The 17,434-nt window shown below is 38.8% G+C and overlaps 1 protein-coding gene across 2 annotated transcripts in view; it reads right to left on the bottom strand.

Moving 5' to 3' along the window:
• Positions 1-757: 757 nt before the first annotated feature.
• The window catches only part of TTC26 (tetratricopeptide repeat domain 26), a 54,702-nt gene continuing 38,025 nt past the window's right edge, over positions 758-17,434 (bottom strand). The window contains exons 12-15 of one of the 2 annotated variants that reach the window (XM_044919999.1): positions 10,059-10,128; positions 9,122-9,228; positions 3,110-3,243; positions 758-1,057 (exon numbers count right to left, since the gene is read on the bottom strand). In XM_044919999.1, coding sequence (XP_044775934.1) covers positions 946-1,057; positions 3,110-3,243; positions 9,122-9,228; positions 10,059-10,128 — 423 coding nt within the window. In that variant the 3' untranslated portion in view covers positions 758-945. The remainder of the gene's footprint in view (positions 1,058-3,109; positions 3,244-9,121; positions 9,229-10,058; positions 10,129-17,434) is intronic. The other variant, XM_044920000.1, reaches the window with a different exon arrangement.

Genomic DNA, 17,434 nt, shown 5'->3' with positions numbered 1-17,434 from the left:
TCGCAAGAACTCAGAAACACGGGGCTGGAATATGACTTAGGACAGAGTCCAGACATTAGGAGGTTCATCAAAGGGCTCTGCACAGTTCATGCTTTATTATCATTATATTAATAAATAGCCACACTGCATATATATAATCTTTGTAGCCCTACTTTCAAAATTGATGTTTATTCAGCACGGTATATGAAAAAAAAAATCCCTAACCTGTTTTGTTCCCTACAATATAATGGAGAAGTGACTAAGGCAATCTGTATACTATCTCTTGGATACCTTTAAATGTACCATACAGATTTTTTTCATAGCACTCACCTTTTAAAAAACTCCAGTACTCCTGTTACTCTACTGTAACATGTTATTTATCATCAGAATTATTGCAAGAGTAATCCCCAAAGTCCATTATCTATTAATGAGTTTGATAAAGGATCTTACTGCCACTCTTAGAATCATCTCGCTACTTATAACCTCTGTTCTCCCGAGATTCAGAAACGCATTACGAAATCCTTTCTGGAATTCCGCAGTAAAATGGGATAATGTACAGATGGCTAAGATGAAGATGACAGAATGATAGTGACTTTTGAGCATTAAAGGCATTTGTTATTGCAGTGAGGGGAAAATGCCATGGAATGCCAATATTAAAAAAAATGATGCCATTCTCCTTAAAGTCAGCAAATTACATAAGAGTTCTCTGAGTATTTTTGGAAGAAAGGCACCAGACAAGTCCGAAGTCTTATTGCTAGTCGGATCATACAGGGGCCACAGCGTGGACTCTGGCACTTAGTTCAGCCAGGAGGCTAGTTCTAAGCAAGTCAGTCACTGATCTTGGCTCGAAGGGCAAGGAAGGAAATGTCCAAGAACAGAGCCCTGCATCTTACATTAAACTTGAGGAAAATGATTTCCAATTTCACATCCAAGTGCTGACTGGTTCCCGAGGACTCTGGAGCTATTTTAGACAGGCACTCTGTTTTCTTTGGCCCATTTCTTCATGATCCGGATGATGTACTCCACTTGGGTGTTACCTGTGCTTCTCAGTAAATGGAGCACTTCTCGAAGGGTCTCTCTGAGGAAAAGATTTGAAAGGACAAAGTGTTTCAATACAGCATGTAAATTAAGAGGGAACATAAACTCATACTTGTTCTTCACATACTTCCAGTAGGACATCTTCAGTAATAGACTATGTCACTATGTATTCACAAACCAGTTATGAACTCCCAAGCCTTCTATTTTTATGGTGGCATAGTAAAATGCAAATTCTTTTTTCAATTTAAATTCAATTAGCCAACATATAGTACATCATTAGTTTCAGATATAGTGTTCAGTAATTCATCAGTTGTGTATAACACTCAGTGCTGATCAGATCACGTGCCCACCTTAATGCCCATCACCCAATTACCCCATCCTCCCACCCACCTCCGCTCCAGCAACCCTCAGTTTGTTTCCTAGAGTTAAGTGTCTCTCATGGTTTTTGTCCCTCTCTGCTGACTTCCCATTCAGTTTTCCCTCCCTTCCCCTATGATCCTCTGCACTGTTTCTTATATTCCACATATGAGTGAAACCATATGATAATCTTCTTTCTCTGATTGACTTATTTCGCTAAGCATAATACCCTCCAGTTCCATTCATGTCGATGTAAATGGTAGGTATTCAATCTTTCTGATGGCTGAGTAATATTCCATAAAATGGAAATTCTATGAACTCTGTCTCACTAACCCAAGTTTTCCTTATTTCCTTATACTATCTATATACATGTTATTAATTTTTCTGACCTGAGCTGAGATTAAGAATCGGATGCTTGGGGGCGCCTGGGTGGCTCAGTCGTTAAGCGTCTGCCTTCAGCTCAGGTCATGATCCCAGGGTCCTGGGATCGAGTCCCACATCGGGCTCCCTGCTTGGCAGGAAGCCTGCTTCTCACTCTCCCACTCCCCCTGCTTGTGTTCCTGCTCTCACTATCTCTCTCTCTGTCAAATAAATAAATAAAATCTAAAAAAAAAAAAAAAGAATCGGATGCTTGGGGCTCCTGGGTGGCTCAGTTGGTTAAGCATCTGCCTTCGGCTCAGGTCATGATCCCAGGGTCCTGGGATTGAGCCAGCATGGGGCTCCCTGCTCAGCGGGGAGTCTGCTTCTTTCTCGCCCTCTGCCCCTCCCCCAGCTTGTACTCTCTCGCTCGCTCATTCTCTGTCTCTCAAATAAATAAAATTTTAAAATAAAAAAAAGAATCGGATGCTTAACTAACTGAACCACCCAGGAGTCCCCGCCCCAATATTTATGTTTTAAGTAATTTAAATTTAATTAAAATTAAAACTCATGTTTTAAGTAATGCATACTAAAACTTCCCTATTACCTTACCAAATGTATAGGTGACTGCCTATTGATCCTCTTCCATAAGAGTTCATTTGTATTTTCTATTTCTTTTTTCCCTGAAGCATCTTCTTTCACCTAATCAAATTCTTTAAACTTGTATTTAGGATTGGAAGTAAATACAAGGCATGAAGTAATTTTTGATAGATTATTTACTTATAAAAAATAATCACATCTCCTATTCATTTACCAGTAACAAATACATTCCACAAAGTTATTTTTAGAAAACGAAATTTAGTTTTAAGTATTTTCATTTTTGTTACAAGTGGGACTGTATGCCATTTAATTTTATGTACTCTACTGTCTTGGTATTTCCTGGAATATGGGAAGGCAAAAGACAAAAAAAAGAATTATCAACCATACCCACTCCATTTCTAATTCTTGGAAACCTAAACTAAAAGACATGAAAAAGCCAATAGGCAAAGGAAAGAGTAGAAGAGATTGAAAAAGACTTTTTTTTTATGAAAATGACAATTCATTTGGAGCCAAATATAGATCTTGCTCTTACATTTGAAAGCCAAAGTATGCTCACTGTCCCTAGTACCTATGATTTAGAATGACCTGATTTTACAACATAAAAAATTTCTGGAGGAAAAAAGTCAGATAGAAATATGAAACACTTTAATCTTCTATTCATCATTATAAAACATCATTATAGTTTTGGGTTTTCAGAAGATGGCATCCAAGAAAACAATTCTTTTTCCTCACAAACCAGCAAAAGGACAGAGGTAGTGTCTCTTGTCCGATTACTTACTTGGGTTCTCTTCCAGCTAAGATCATCTGGAAAATGCCCACACAGGCACCCCTCTTGCCTTCCCAATATTCAGGGTTGGGATCCAGTCTCTCTAAGACATCAAAAGCTTTGGCTGAGTAGTAGAACTGGCCCATCTGATTAAAAGAAAATATTGTGATAATACTTGTACTCAAAAGATTGCACAGAATGAAACTAAATGTAAACATACCATGAAACAGAACTGTATAAAAAAGTGTATGGTTAGTGATAACATTTTCAGCTAGCAAACTGGATAAAACTTCAATTTCTTACTAAAACAAAAAGGAAAATCACAATTTGAGTACACGGTTCAATTTATATCAACTTACCTTCATTCAGTTTTCAACAATATAACATTTTTCCTACATATAGTCAAGTTATGATTTAATCAACACATTTATCATTTCTTCTAATTATAGTGTAATCTTGATGATAAACCGATGATTGTGATTTGAGCAGAGTATCTTTCAGGTTTCCTCAATACATTCTGTAAATGACTACTGTCATTCATTTTATGCTAATTTGATCATGTTCAACCCAAGAGAACATTACCTTTCTTGACCTTGTTCCTAAATTCTCAAAATGCCTAGATGGATACTACTACTCTAAACACCAAATCTTCTAAATGTTTACTTCATTTTGATAGACCTCTTTCCCAAATATACTACACATTTCCTTGGCCTCATAGAGCATGCCTAATACCATTAAATTCTGCTTGGATGAGTTTTCTTGACTGGCCATTATAAATGTAGTGTTGCCATTTGCTGAAGGCTTCAAATTGCTGGGCAATCCCCCTTGTTCAGGGTGGTTTAGTCACCTCTCAATTCCTGTAAACTGTTGTTCTAAACCTTTGCCAGTTTCCTTAAGATCTCTATTGCATTCTTAGCTTATCGTTTTTCTATCTTTCAGCGAAAACACAACTTTCCTCCCTTCAATTCAAATTATATTTGTACTTTCATTCATCCTTCCCTCATTTCTGCCCATTTCATAGGAAGAAGTGTTCTTATTCCTTTTCAAGGTTAATCCTTCTTCCTACATTCTATTCAAATTACTTTTGGTGAAATAACAATGAGAATGGTATATGAAACACAAATGTACAGTTTAATGCCTATAACATGAGTGCAAGTGTAATCACCACCCAGGTCCAGAAACAAGACATTGACAGCAAAATAGAAGCTCTCTGTGTCGCTTCCAAACCACAACCTTCTCCTTCCCTCCAGAAGCAACTACTATTCCAACTTCTTTGGCCATCAGTTTTTGTCAAAATCTTTGGCTTTTTTTTACAGTTTTATTACCTATGTATATACCTTTAGACAATATAATTAAATTTTACCTCTCAAAATTTTATCTCTATGAATACCATAATATTCTTTTGTGTCTTACATATGTTAAGATGCATCTATATTGCTGGATATAACTCTAGTTGGTTCATTTTTTAGAACATTTTATTTTGAAATAATTCTAGATTTACAGGAAGTTATGAAGACAGTACAAAGAGGTCCCACGTACCTTTCACCCAATTCCCCCAGTTACGGCTTACCATAGTGCAATATCACAGTATCGAAACCAGGAAGTTGACATTGCTACAATGCATGCGTGTAGTTCCGTCATTTTATCAAATGTGCAGACTCACGTAACTAGCACTGCTATCAAGATACAGAACTATTCCATCACCACAAGGCTGTGCTACCTGTTTATAGTCATGTGCGCTCCCCTCCCTGCTCACCAGCCCTAACTCCCAGCAATCACCAATTTTTTTTTTTAATTTTATTTATTTGACAGAGAGATAGAGAGCGAGCACAAGTAGGCAGAGTGGCAGGCAGAGGGAGAGGGAGAAGCAGGCTGTCCACTGAGCAGGGAGCCGGACGTGGGGTTCGATCCCAGGACCCCAGGATCATGACCTGAGCCGAAGGCAGCCGCTTAACCAACTGAGCCCCCCAGGCGCCCCTCACCAATTTGTTCTACATCTCTACAGTTTTGTCATTTCACAAATATCATATATATGTATATGAAATCAAGCAGTACAGGACCCTTTGAGATTGAGTTTTTTCACTCAGGATAATGTCCTCGTTACTCCTTGTTAATCCAAGTTATTTTGGTACAGCATAGGAAATATAATCAATGGTTTATAATAGCGTATGGTGACAGTAGCTACACTTGTGAGCACAGCATAACACACAGAGTTGTCAAATCACTATGTTGTACACCTGACACTAATGTCATATTGTGTGTAACTATACTTCAATTAAAAAAATCCGAGTTATGGGGCGCCTGGGTGGCTCAGTCAGTTAAGCATCTGCTTTCAGCTCAGGTCATGATCCCAGGGTCCCGGGAAGGAGTCTCGCATCAGGCTCCTTGCTCAGCGGGAAGCCTGCTTCTCTCTCTGCCTGCCACTCCCCTTGCTTGTGCTCGCGCTCTCTCTCTCTGACAAATAGAGTCTTTGAAAAAAAAAGATTAAAAAATCTGAGTTATTGTGTGTACCAATAGTTTGCTCCTATTATATAACTCTAAAAAAGTAGGAGGGACCTCCACCCAAAGTTGGTTTGGATATCAAGAGTGATGATGCCACACACACACACACACCAAGAGAGCATGGAAAGATTTCTTACTTATATAATTGAGTTCTGTGGGGGAAGTAGGTCAGGCCTCTCAAGCAGTTTCCAAATGGCCTGAGAGAGCAAGGCAAGGAGACTGGCTGGGTTTTTATTGTGGCCGGGGGTGGGGCTGGGATGAGGTTCCCGAGCAGGAGCAGGGGCTTGTGTGGTTTGAATCACCTGATGGCGTCAGAGAAGGGACTACCTAGCATTTCTTATCATCTTGTCCAGATGTGGGGCACAGGGGGAAGAGGGAAGGGTGAGGCTTAAAAGCTGTCAGCAGTCAAACATCAAGAAATGGAATCAGGCTTGTCATCACCATTCCTGTTTATCCATGAGTAGTAGTCCAAGCCAAACCAGTTTGTTTAACCATTCACTACTGAAGGACCCTTGGATTATTTCCAGTTTTTGGCTATTACAAATAAAGCTGCTGTTGACATTGGGAATAGGTATTTGTGTAGACACAGGTTTCATTTCTCCGGGATAGATGCCCAGGAGGGTGATTGCTGGGTCATATGGTAAGCATATGTTTGTTTGTTAAAGAAACTGCCTATTTCACAGTATATATATTTTTTGTCCTTTTACTTTCAACCTACCTATGTCATTATATTTGAAGTGAGTTTCTTGTAAAAAGCACATAGTTGGGTCATGGTTTCTTATCCATCCTGTCAATGTCTGTCTTTTAATTGGCATATTTAGACCATTTACATTTAATGCAATTATTGCCATGTTAGGACTTAATTCTGCCATTTTTTCCCTACTTGCTTTTTCTGTTTTTCCTGGATATCTCGCACATGTCTCTGTAGTTTGCAGCTGGAGAAAGACATGAGTGTGCAATTAGCACAGAGGGAGGGCAAAAAAGTCTGGGTTTCACCTCTCCAGTCTTCTCCTATACATATCTTTTTCCTGCTTTTTTTATATTGTAATAAGTCTCAGCCATGAGTGTAACTTTGAGTCATGTGAACCCTTCCAGTGACTCACCAAACTAGTGGGTGGCCATGGAGCCACTGAGACAGTAGGTTATGCTAAATTGTTTTTCAAAGTCATTATCTTCCTTTGATCTTTACCCCATCTTCCTCTCATCTCTTTTAGGGTCTTCCTCCATCAAAAATGTTCCTTAAATCTTCTAAAAGAATGAAGCGTGGATCACTACATCAAAAACTAGTGATGTATTGTATGGCGACTAATGTAACATAATAATAAAAAAAATGTTCCTACTCTCTTGAATCTTTAATATCTCTCTGTTCAACAGCTCCACTGCCTAAGGATATACTCTTACTCCCTACTCTAAAAGAAAAAAACCTCTCCCTCCCCACCTGGAAAAATACTCCCCCACCCCAAATCCCTAACCCCGTTTTCCCTTTTAAGTTAGCAACACATTTCCTCCCTTATCCTTAGCATCAATGTTTTTTTTGAAAAATTTTTTTTACTGTAGTCTACACTCACTGAATCTGCTTTCTAATCTCATTCTCTTGTCTATGCACTATTGTTTTCTCAGATCTCATACAGTTCCATCAGGTTGCAGACTTGACATTCTCTCCCTTCGCTTTTGATAAAATAGAAACAAGAAAAGCAGGAATGAAAAGCACTTCTCCCCCCTCCCGGTTCTTTTCTTTCTTTATGTCCATCTTCATCCTCTGTCTCTTTCACTGATTCTATTTCTATCCCTTAAACACTGGTGTCCACGTGGTTCCTCATCCCATTCACTGGTTAACCTCATTCTCTCCCATACTTTGCTGCTGCTACTACTATTACTATTACGACCACTTCCACCACCACCATTAACTACTGTTAACTTCTCTCTCTCTCTTTTTTGAGAGAGAGGGAGAGCATGCACACGGGTGGGGAAGGGGGAGGGGCAGAGGGAGAGGGAGGAGAGGAGAGAGAGAATCCTAAGCAGGCTCCATGCCCAGCGCACGGAGCCAATCCCACAACCCTGGGATCACAATCTGAGCTGAAATCAAGAGTTGGATGCTTAACTGACTGAGCAATCCAATACTGTTAACTTCTAAAACTGCATTTCTAATCCTGACTTCTCACATGAACACCTGAGCTCCAGGCTCACCCTGATAATTTCCCACATGTAATATCTCTCTACCTGGAGCCCCAAACACACTTCAGATTTAATACATTTACAACTGAACAAAATTCCTCTCTGAATGTTTTCTTTCCCTCTGCCTCCTCTAACTCACTTAATGTCATTGCCATCTACTAAGTCATGTTAAACATTTTTAAGTTTCCCATGTTTTAAAACCTTTTCCATTGATGGTGATTGACTTTATTTTAGTAATGATTCACTTTGAAATGAGCTATTATTAATTAATTTAACACTAGACTCTCTTTACCTAACATTTGCATGTCTTTTGGACAGGAAGAAATATTCCAAAAAAAGGAATTTCCAGAATTTGAGGCTAATTTGTAAAAAAGCTTTTAATCTATAGGATAGGGCCCCAAAGTCCTCTCTCCTTCTCCCTGCCTTTCCAACTCCCCCCCACACACACACACACAGACCCGCTCCTGCATACACACACAGAGAGCCAGTCCTTTACTAAATCTGATTGCTTTTTTCTTTTTTTTTTTCTGGTTCCTTTGTCTCTCCTGTCTACAATTTGCACCTAAGTATTCCCCAAGGTTTGGTTTGCAACTCTCTACTCTTCTCACTTTCCTTCCTTACCTGGGTAATCTTGTTTTCCAGGGCTTTAATTACTGTTGAAATGGTGACGATTTATCCAAATCTATGTCTCTACATGTCAGAAGACATCTTTCTTGAGCTTCAGAACCAAGTTTCCAACTACCAGATGAATATCTCTACTTGGATGGTATCTAAAGACTCACACACAACCTTTAGAAATCTAAAACAATCTCTCTGAATCATTGTTTCATATACATTGTTTCATATTTCACTTACATGCATACATACTTAATATACATGTAAAACCCTGAAATGCTGTTTATCTCTGAGTTTAGTTTGTTCATAAAAGGGATGACATTTCTTTTTCTTTTTTAAAGATTTTATTTATTCATTTATTTATTAAAGTAGGTGCCACACCTAGCATGGAGCCCAACATGGGGCCTGAATTCACGATCCTGAGATCATGAACTGAGCTGAGATCATGAGTCAGCCACCTAACCACTGAACCACCCAGGTGCCTCTAAAGATTTTATTTTTAAGTAATCTCTACATACAACGTGGGGCTTGAACTCACAAACCTGAGATTGAGAGTCCAATGCTCTTCCAGCTGAGCCAGCCAGGAGCCCCAGGGATGACATTTCTGATAGTTCTATGTGAATCCTCTTACCAATGGCCATTTAATCTCTAGGACACCTCTCCCTAATAATTAATCAGTGTAGCATGTGAGACTGATCTTCAGTTTTCCCTTTAGATCTCACTCAGACTCACCTTGTAGCAGTCATTAGCAATGAGCTGTAAGAGGCTAAAGGACTCGCCAGAGGTTTCCATCTTGAGATAAAGTTCCCAGGCTAGTCTTGGTTTCTTGTTCATGATATCTACAAAAAGAAGCAAAGATTTTTGCCTCTTAAATGTATAGGAAATATAATTCTGCATCTTATTATTCTTTGGATTTGGTTCTATGTTCCAAACAGACAAAGAAATGGTAAACAGCTCTTATGTAGAAAGTTTGCAATGTTAGCATTAAGCTGGTTCTCCATCAGAACTATACCATATGTAAAATACTTAAGTTAGGATTCACATAATTGTTTGTTTTTAGATTGGGTTGATTTCCAGTAGTTCCCACTTTTCTCATCTGCTTAAAAGTCATGTATCATTCAATCAATCCTACTTATATAGTTTCAGCCTCACTTAGAACATCTGATTGCTGAAATTTTCCCATGACTTTAAAAACTCTGTGAACATTTTAAATCCAGGGGAAAAAAAGAAGCAAGAAAAGATAATGAAGGGGGAGAGACAGATAGAGGTTGTAGGCTACATAATATACAAAAAGATTACGTTTTTGACATTTTATCACTTTTCAGGCCTGCATCATAATGAAAAGGTAAAATTAGCATAACAGTATCACTTAACAAAGAACCCTGTAAACTGAGATTCTGGAAACTTTAACAGGGCTGATGGAAAAATTTGGCATCTTTCAGGACTGTTCATGCTAGGTCAACATTGTATGGTAGAACTAATCACAAGGTAAATGTATGTAATACATGTACAGGACCACCCTTATTGAGTTGTATTAACGATGCTTAATTTCAGTGTTTACTCATTCTATGAAACAAATTTAGAAACGTTCACTGTAATTTCCATCCAGAAGATTATGCAACAGAGAAGAAAAAGAGGATTCCTCTGTAACATTTAAAAGAAGACTCACAGCACCGAGCTAACCAACTGAGGTAAATGTAATCATTTTTCATCTTCTCACTTTGGATTAAAAGGAAAACCTGTAAGAAGAGGAAAGAAAGGGAATAACCATGAAGATATTTTTGCGGTAAAAATACCACATCGGCTTGCTTTATTTGATTAATACTTAGTGTAGCCTTACAGATGGTCAAATTCTCTACAGGCTACTAAGAAAAGAACAAACCTACGGTGATGTTGACATATTTCTCTCAGTTATTGATATCACAAGCTGACTGAAGAAATTTGGTAAGGATATAGAAGATTTGAACAGAATAATTAACAACTGCGTAACACCTATTTTGTTCAAGGACACATGACCATGTTACTGGGCAGTAAAGCAAGTCCCAACAAATTTTGAAGGACTGGTGTAATACAGAGTACACTGGATGACCACAATACGATTAAGTTAGAAGTCAAAATGAAATAGCCTGGGCAAGATAATACACATACTTGAAAATTATGATACATGTTTTAAAATAACTCACAAAGACATAATGGAAATTAGACAATAATTAGAATTTGAATAATAACAAGTGGAACAATTTGCTAAATGATAACGAAATTGAATTGAATAATTCAACTGAATTGCTTTGAATGATTCAGGCAAATCAGTCTATGGAATTAGAAGTCAAAATAGTGGTTAGCCTTGGGAGAAAGGGACGGACTCAAACAAGGAGATGAGGACGTTTCTATGGAGTTAAGACAATACTATTTCATGATCTGAGGACTGATTATTTGGGTACATTCACTTCAAAAATTCATCAAGCTCTATAATTTGGATACTTTTCTCAACATAGGTTATGCTTTTATAAAATATAGCAGAAAAAGGAAAACAGTAATATGGTTATAAAATCTATATGTCTATTTACATTGTACTTTTTAATGTAACCTAAGAACAAAGGAAATTTTTATAATCCTTTGCCCCTGAACTTTTTATTTCAGTGAGAAAAAGATAACAATGTTTTTTTTTTATTATTTTTTTCAAGTTTTTATTTAAATTCCAGTTAGCTAATGTACAGTGTAATATTACTTTCAGGTGTAGAATTTAGTGATTCAACACTTAACATACAACACCCAGTGCTCAGCACAAGTGCACTCCATAATTCCCATCACCCATTTAGCCTATCCCTCAACCCTGCCCTCCAGCAACCCCCAGTTTGTTCTTTATAGTTAGGAGTCTGTTTGGGGGGGGCGGAGCAAGATGGCGGAGGAGTAGGAGACCGGGATTTCGTCTGGTCTCAGGAATTCAGCTGGATAGGGATCAAACCATTCTGAACACCTACAGACTCAACAGGAGATCGAAGAAAAGAATAGCAACAACTCTCTGAATAGAAAAGCGACCACTTTCTGGAAGGTAGGACGTGTGGAGAAGTGAATCCGAGGCGATATTCGGGAGGATAGATGGCGGGGGAGGGGCCTCCGTTGGCCGCTTCTGGCAAGTGATAGAGCCGCGGAGCACAAAATCGGAACTTTTAGAAGTCGGCTCCGCTGAGGGACGTCACTCCAGTGGCTAAGCAGGGGGTGGAACCCTCGTGGGACACTGTGGTCTCAGGATCCTTGGGGTCACAGAAAGACCGGGGGTGCTGAGTGCAGCAGAGGTCCCAGGTATCGGAGCAGGGAAGCCGGCTGCAGAGACGGAGCTGAGGCACGGGCTCTCAGCTCGGGGTTGCCATAAACCATGATCCTCGGCACAGTCGGGCCACTGCTCCTCCAGCAGGGACCCGACAAGTGGCAGATCTAGGGAGACTCCCCTTCCTCCCCCAGGAGGGGCAGCGCGGGAGCGCACCACAGGGATCTGCTGGGTTTGGAGACTCCACACGGGGTCGGGTGCCAGAGATAGAAATGCGTGGTCAAAGGCCGGGTGAGCACGGAGTGCGGCCGGAGACCGGGGAGACAGGAGTGACTGACTGCTTTTCTCTGGGGGCGCACTGAGGAGCGGGACCCCAAGTTCTCTGCCGGGGCGGAGATTGGGAGGCTGCCATTTTCACTCTCGGCCTCCAAAGCTGTACTGAAAGCTTGGAACAAAAGCTCCTGAGAGCAAACCCGAGCAGATTACTTAGCCCAGACCGGCAAGGGCGGGGCAATTCTGCCTCCGGCAAAGACATTTGGGAACCACGGCAACAAGCCCCTCCCCCAGAAGATCAGCAAGAACAGCCAGACAAGACCAAGTTTACCCATCAATGAGAACGGCAGAACTCCAGCGCTAGGGTAATAATGCACATAGAATCCATGGCTTTTTTACCATAATTCTTTAGTCTTTCAAAGTTAATTTTTTTTAACTGTCTTTTTTTTTGAATTTTTCTTTTTCCCTTTTTCAACCAACATCTTATCAATACCTGTTTTAAAAAACATTTTTATTTTTCATTTTTAGAGTCATATTCTATCCCTTCATAGTAGTTACCCTTATTTTTGGCATATATATATATATAAGTTGTTCTCTTGTTAAAATTTTGAGATAGTTTCTTCTAACAAATCAAAATATACCCTAAATCTCTAGTGTATGGTTTTGTTCTACTCTCCTGCCTGATCACATTCTCTCCCTTTTTTTTCCTTTTTTTTTAAATCCTCTTCTTTCTTTTCTCAAACAACTTCTTATCAATTCCTTTTATAAGATTTTTTATAATTTTCATCTTTACAGTCGTATTCCATCCCTTCATCATATGAACCCTTATATTTGTACCTATATAAGTTTTTCTTTCTTTAAAAATTTGGGAGGCACTTTCTTCTAACAGACCAAAATACACCCAAAATCTAGTGTGTGGCACTAATCTATGCACCAGCCTGATCATATTTGATCATATTCTGTTTTTTTGTTTTGTTTTGTTCTGTTTCTGTTTGTTTTTATCATTTTCTTTTTTTTTTCCTTTTTTTTTTTCTTTCTTTCCCTTTCTTTTTCCCCAGCTTCAGGTCTTTTCTGATTTGTTTAGAGTATATTTTCTGGGGACGTTGTTATCCTGTTAGCATTTTGTTCTCTCATTAATCTATTCTCCTCTGGACAAAATGACAAGATGGAAAAAATCACCTCAACAGAGAGAACAAGAGGTAGTACCAACTGCCAGGGACCTACTCGATACGGACATTAGTACGATGTCGGATCTAAGAGTTCAGAATCATCACTTTAAAGATACTAGCTGGGCTTGAAAAAAGCATGGAAGTTATTAGAGAAACCCTTTCTAGAGAAATAAAAGAACTAAAATCTAACCAAGTCAAAATCAAAAAGGCTATTAATGAGGTGCAATCAAAAATGGGGGCACTAACTGCTAGGATAAATGAGGCAGAAGAGAGAATCAGTGATATAGAAGACCAAATGATGGAAAATAAAGAAGCTGAGAAAAAGAGAGATAAACTACTACTGGATCACGAGGGCAGAATTCGAGATAAGCGATACCATAAGACGAAACAACATTAGAATAATTGGGATCCCAGAAGAAGAAGAAAGAGAGAGAGGGGCAGAAGGTATATTGGAGCAAATTATAGCAGAGAACTTCCCTCATTTGGGGAAGGAAACAGGCATCAAAATCCAGGAAGCACAGAGAACCCCTCTCAAAATCAATAAAAATAGGTCAACACCCCGACATCTAATAGTAAAACTTACGAGTCTCAGAGATAAAAAGAAAATCCTGAAAGCAGCTCGGGAGAAGAGATATGTAACCTACAATGGTAGAAACATTAGATTGGCAACAGACCTATCCACAGAGACCTGGCAGGCCAGAAAGGATTGGCATGATATATTCAGAGCACTAAATGAGAAAAATATGCAGCCAAGAATACTATATCCAGCTAGGCTGTCATTGAAAATAGAAGGAGAGATAAAAAGCTTCCAGGACAAACAAAAACTAAAGGAATTTGCAAACATGAAACCAGCCCTACAAGAAATATTGAAAGGGGTCCTCTAAGCAAAGAGAGAGCCTAAAAGCAACATACACCAGAAAGGAACACAGACAATATACAGTAAGAGTCACCTTACAGGCAATACAATGGCACTAAATTCATATCTTTCAATAGTTACCCTGAATGTAAATGGGCTAAATGCCCCAATCAAAAGACACAGGCTATCAGATTGGATAAAAAAACAAGACCCATCAATATGCTGTCTGCAAGAGACTCATTTTAGACTCAAAGACACCCCCAGATTGAAAGTGAGGGGGTGGAAAACCATTTACCATGCTAATGGACACCAAAAGAAAGCTGGGGTGGCAATCCTTATATCAGACAAATTAGATTTTTAAACCAAAGACTGTAATAAGAGATGACGAAGGACATTATATCCTACTTAAAGGGTCTATCCAACAAGAAGATCTAACAATTGTAAATATCTATGCCCCTAACACGGGAACAGCCAATTATATAAGGCAATTAATAACAAAAGCAAAGAAACACATTGACAACAAAACAATAATAGTGCGGGACTTTAACACACCCCTCACTGAAATGGACACATCATCTAAGCAAAAGATCAACAAGGAAATAAAGACTTTAAATGACACACTGGACCAAATGGACTTCACAGACATATTCAGAACATTCCATCCCAAAGCAACAGAATACACATTCTTCTCTAGTGCCCATGGAACATTCTCCAGAATCGATCAAATCCTAGGTCATAAATCAGGTTTCAACTAGTACCAAAAGACTGGGATCATTCCCTGCCTATTTTCAGACCACAATGCTTTGAAACTAGAACTCAATCACAAGAGGAAAGTTGGAAAGAACTCAAATACATGGAGGCTAAAGAGCATCCTACTAAAGAATGAATGGGTCAACCAGGAAATTAAAGAAGAATTTAAAAAATTCATGGAAACCAATGAAAATGAAAACACAACTGTTCAAAATCTTTGGGATACAGCAAAGGCAGTCCTAAGAGGAAAGTACATAGCAATACAAGCCTTTCTCAAGAAATAAGAAAGGTCTCAAGTACACAACCTAACCCTACACCTAAAGGAGCTGGAGAAAGAACAGCAAATAAAGCCTACACCCAGCAGGAGAAGAGAAATAATAAAGATCAGAGAAGAAATCAATGAAATAGAAACCAAAAGAACAGTAGAACAGATCAACAGAACTAGGAGCTGGTCCTTTGAAAGAATTAACAAGATTGATAAACCCCTGGCCAGACTTATCAAAAAGAAAAGAGAAATGACCCAAATCACCAAATCATGAATGAAAAAGGAGAGATCACAACCAACACCAAAGAAATACAAACAATTATAAGAACATATTATGAGCAATTCTATGCCAGCAAATTAGATAACCTGGAAGAAATGAATGCATTCCTAGAGATGTATCAACTACCAAAACTGAACCAGGAAGAAACAGAAAACCTGAAGAGACCTATAACCGCTAAGGAAATTGAAGCAGTCATCAAAAATCTCCCAACAAACAAAAGCCCAGGGCCAGATGGCTTCCCAGGGGAATTCTACCAAACATTTCAAGAAGAATTAATACCTATTCTTCTGAAACTGTTCCAAAAAATAGAAATGGAAGGAAAACTTCCAAACTCATTTTATGAGGCCACCATTACCCTGATCCCAAAACCAAAGACCCCATCAAAAAGGAGAATTACAGACCAATATCCCTGATGAACATAGAGGCAAAAATTCTCACCAAAATACTAGCCAATAGGATCCAACAGTACATTAAAAGGATTATTCACCACGACCAAGTGGGATTTATCCCTGGGCTGCAAGGTTGGTTCAACATCCGCAAATCAATCAACGTGATACAATACATTAACAAAAGAAAGAACAAGAATCATATGATCCTCTCAACAGATGCAGAAAAAGCATTTGACAAAGTACAGCATCCTTTCTTGATCAAACTCTCCAGAGTATAGGGATAGAGGGTACATACCTCAATATCATAAAAGCCATCTATGAAAAACCTACAGCGAATATCATTCTCAATGGAGAAATACTGAGAGCTTTCCCCCTAAGGTCAGGAATGTGGCAGGGATGTCCACTATCACCACTGCTATTCAACATAGTATTAGAAGTCCTAGCCACAGCAATCAGACAACAAAAAGAAATAAAAGGCATCCAAATTGGCAAAGAAGAAGTCAAACTCTTACTCTTTGCAGATGATATGATACTTTATGTGGAAAACCCAAAAGACTCCACCCCAAAACTGCTAGAACTCATGCAGGAATTCAGTAAAGTGACAGGATATAAAATCAATGCACAGAAATCAGTGGCATTCCTATACACCAACAACAAGACAGAAGAAAGAGAAATTAAGGAGTCGATCCCATTTACAATTGCACCCAAAACCATAAGATACCTAGGAATAAATCTAACCAAAGAGGCAAAGAATCTGTACTCAGAAAACTATAAAATACTCATGAAAGAAATTGAGGAAGACACAAAGAAATGGAAAAACGTTCCATGCTCATGGATTGGAAGAACAAATATTGTGAAGATGTCAATGCTACCTAGAGCAATCTACACATTCAATGCAATCCCCATCAAAATACCATCCACTTTTTTCAAAGAAATGGAACAAATAATCCTAAAATTTGTATGGAACCAGAAAGACCCCACATAGCCAGAGGAATGTTGAAAAAGAAAAGCAAAGCTGGAGGCATCACAATTCCGGACTTCCAGCTCTATTACAAAGCTGTCATCATTAAGACAGTATGGTATTGGCACAAAAACAGACACATAGATTAATGGAACAGAATAGAGAGCCCAGAAATGGACCCTCAACTCTATGGTCAAATAATCTTTGACAAAGCAGGAAAGAATGTCCAATGAAAAAAAACCAGTCTCTTCAACAAATGGTGTTGGGAAAATTGGACAGCCACATGCAGAAGAATGAAACTGGACCATTTCCTTACACCACACACAAAAATAGACTCAAAATGGTTGAAAGACCTAAATGTGAGACAGGAGTCCATCCAAATCCTAAAGGAGAACACAGGCAGCAACCTCTTCGACCTCAGCCACAGCAACTTCTTCCTAGACACATCGCCAAAGGCAAGGGAAGCAAGGGCAAAAATGAACTATTGGGACTTCATCAAGATAAAAAGCTTTTGCAGAGCAAAAGAAACAGTCAAGAAAACCAAAAGACAACCGACAGAATGGAAGAAGATATTTGCAAATGACATATCAGATAAAGGGCTAGTATCCAAAATCTATAAAGAACTTATCAAACTCAACACCCAAAGAACAAAGAATCCAATCAAGAAATGGGCAGAAGACATGAACAGACATTTTTCCAAAGAAGACATCCAAATGGCCAACAGACACATGAAAAAGTGCTCAATTTCGCTTGGCATCAGGGAAATCCAAATCAAAACCTCAATGATATACCACCTCACACCAGTCAGAATGGCTAAAATTAACAAGTCAGGAA

The sequence above is a fragment of the Neomonachus schauinslandi genome, chromosome 12 (genome assembly GCF_002201575.2).
Source record: "Neomonachus schauinslandi chromosome 12, ASM220157v2, whole genome shotgun sequence".
NCBI classification, from domain to species: Eukaryota; Metazoa; Chordata; class Mammalia; order Carnivora; family Phocidae; genus Neomonachus; species Neomonachus schauinslandi.
Note: the sequence above shows the minus strand (reverse complement) of the source record. Positions and strands in the feature narration are given on the sequence as shown.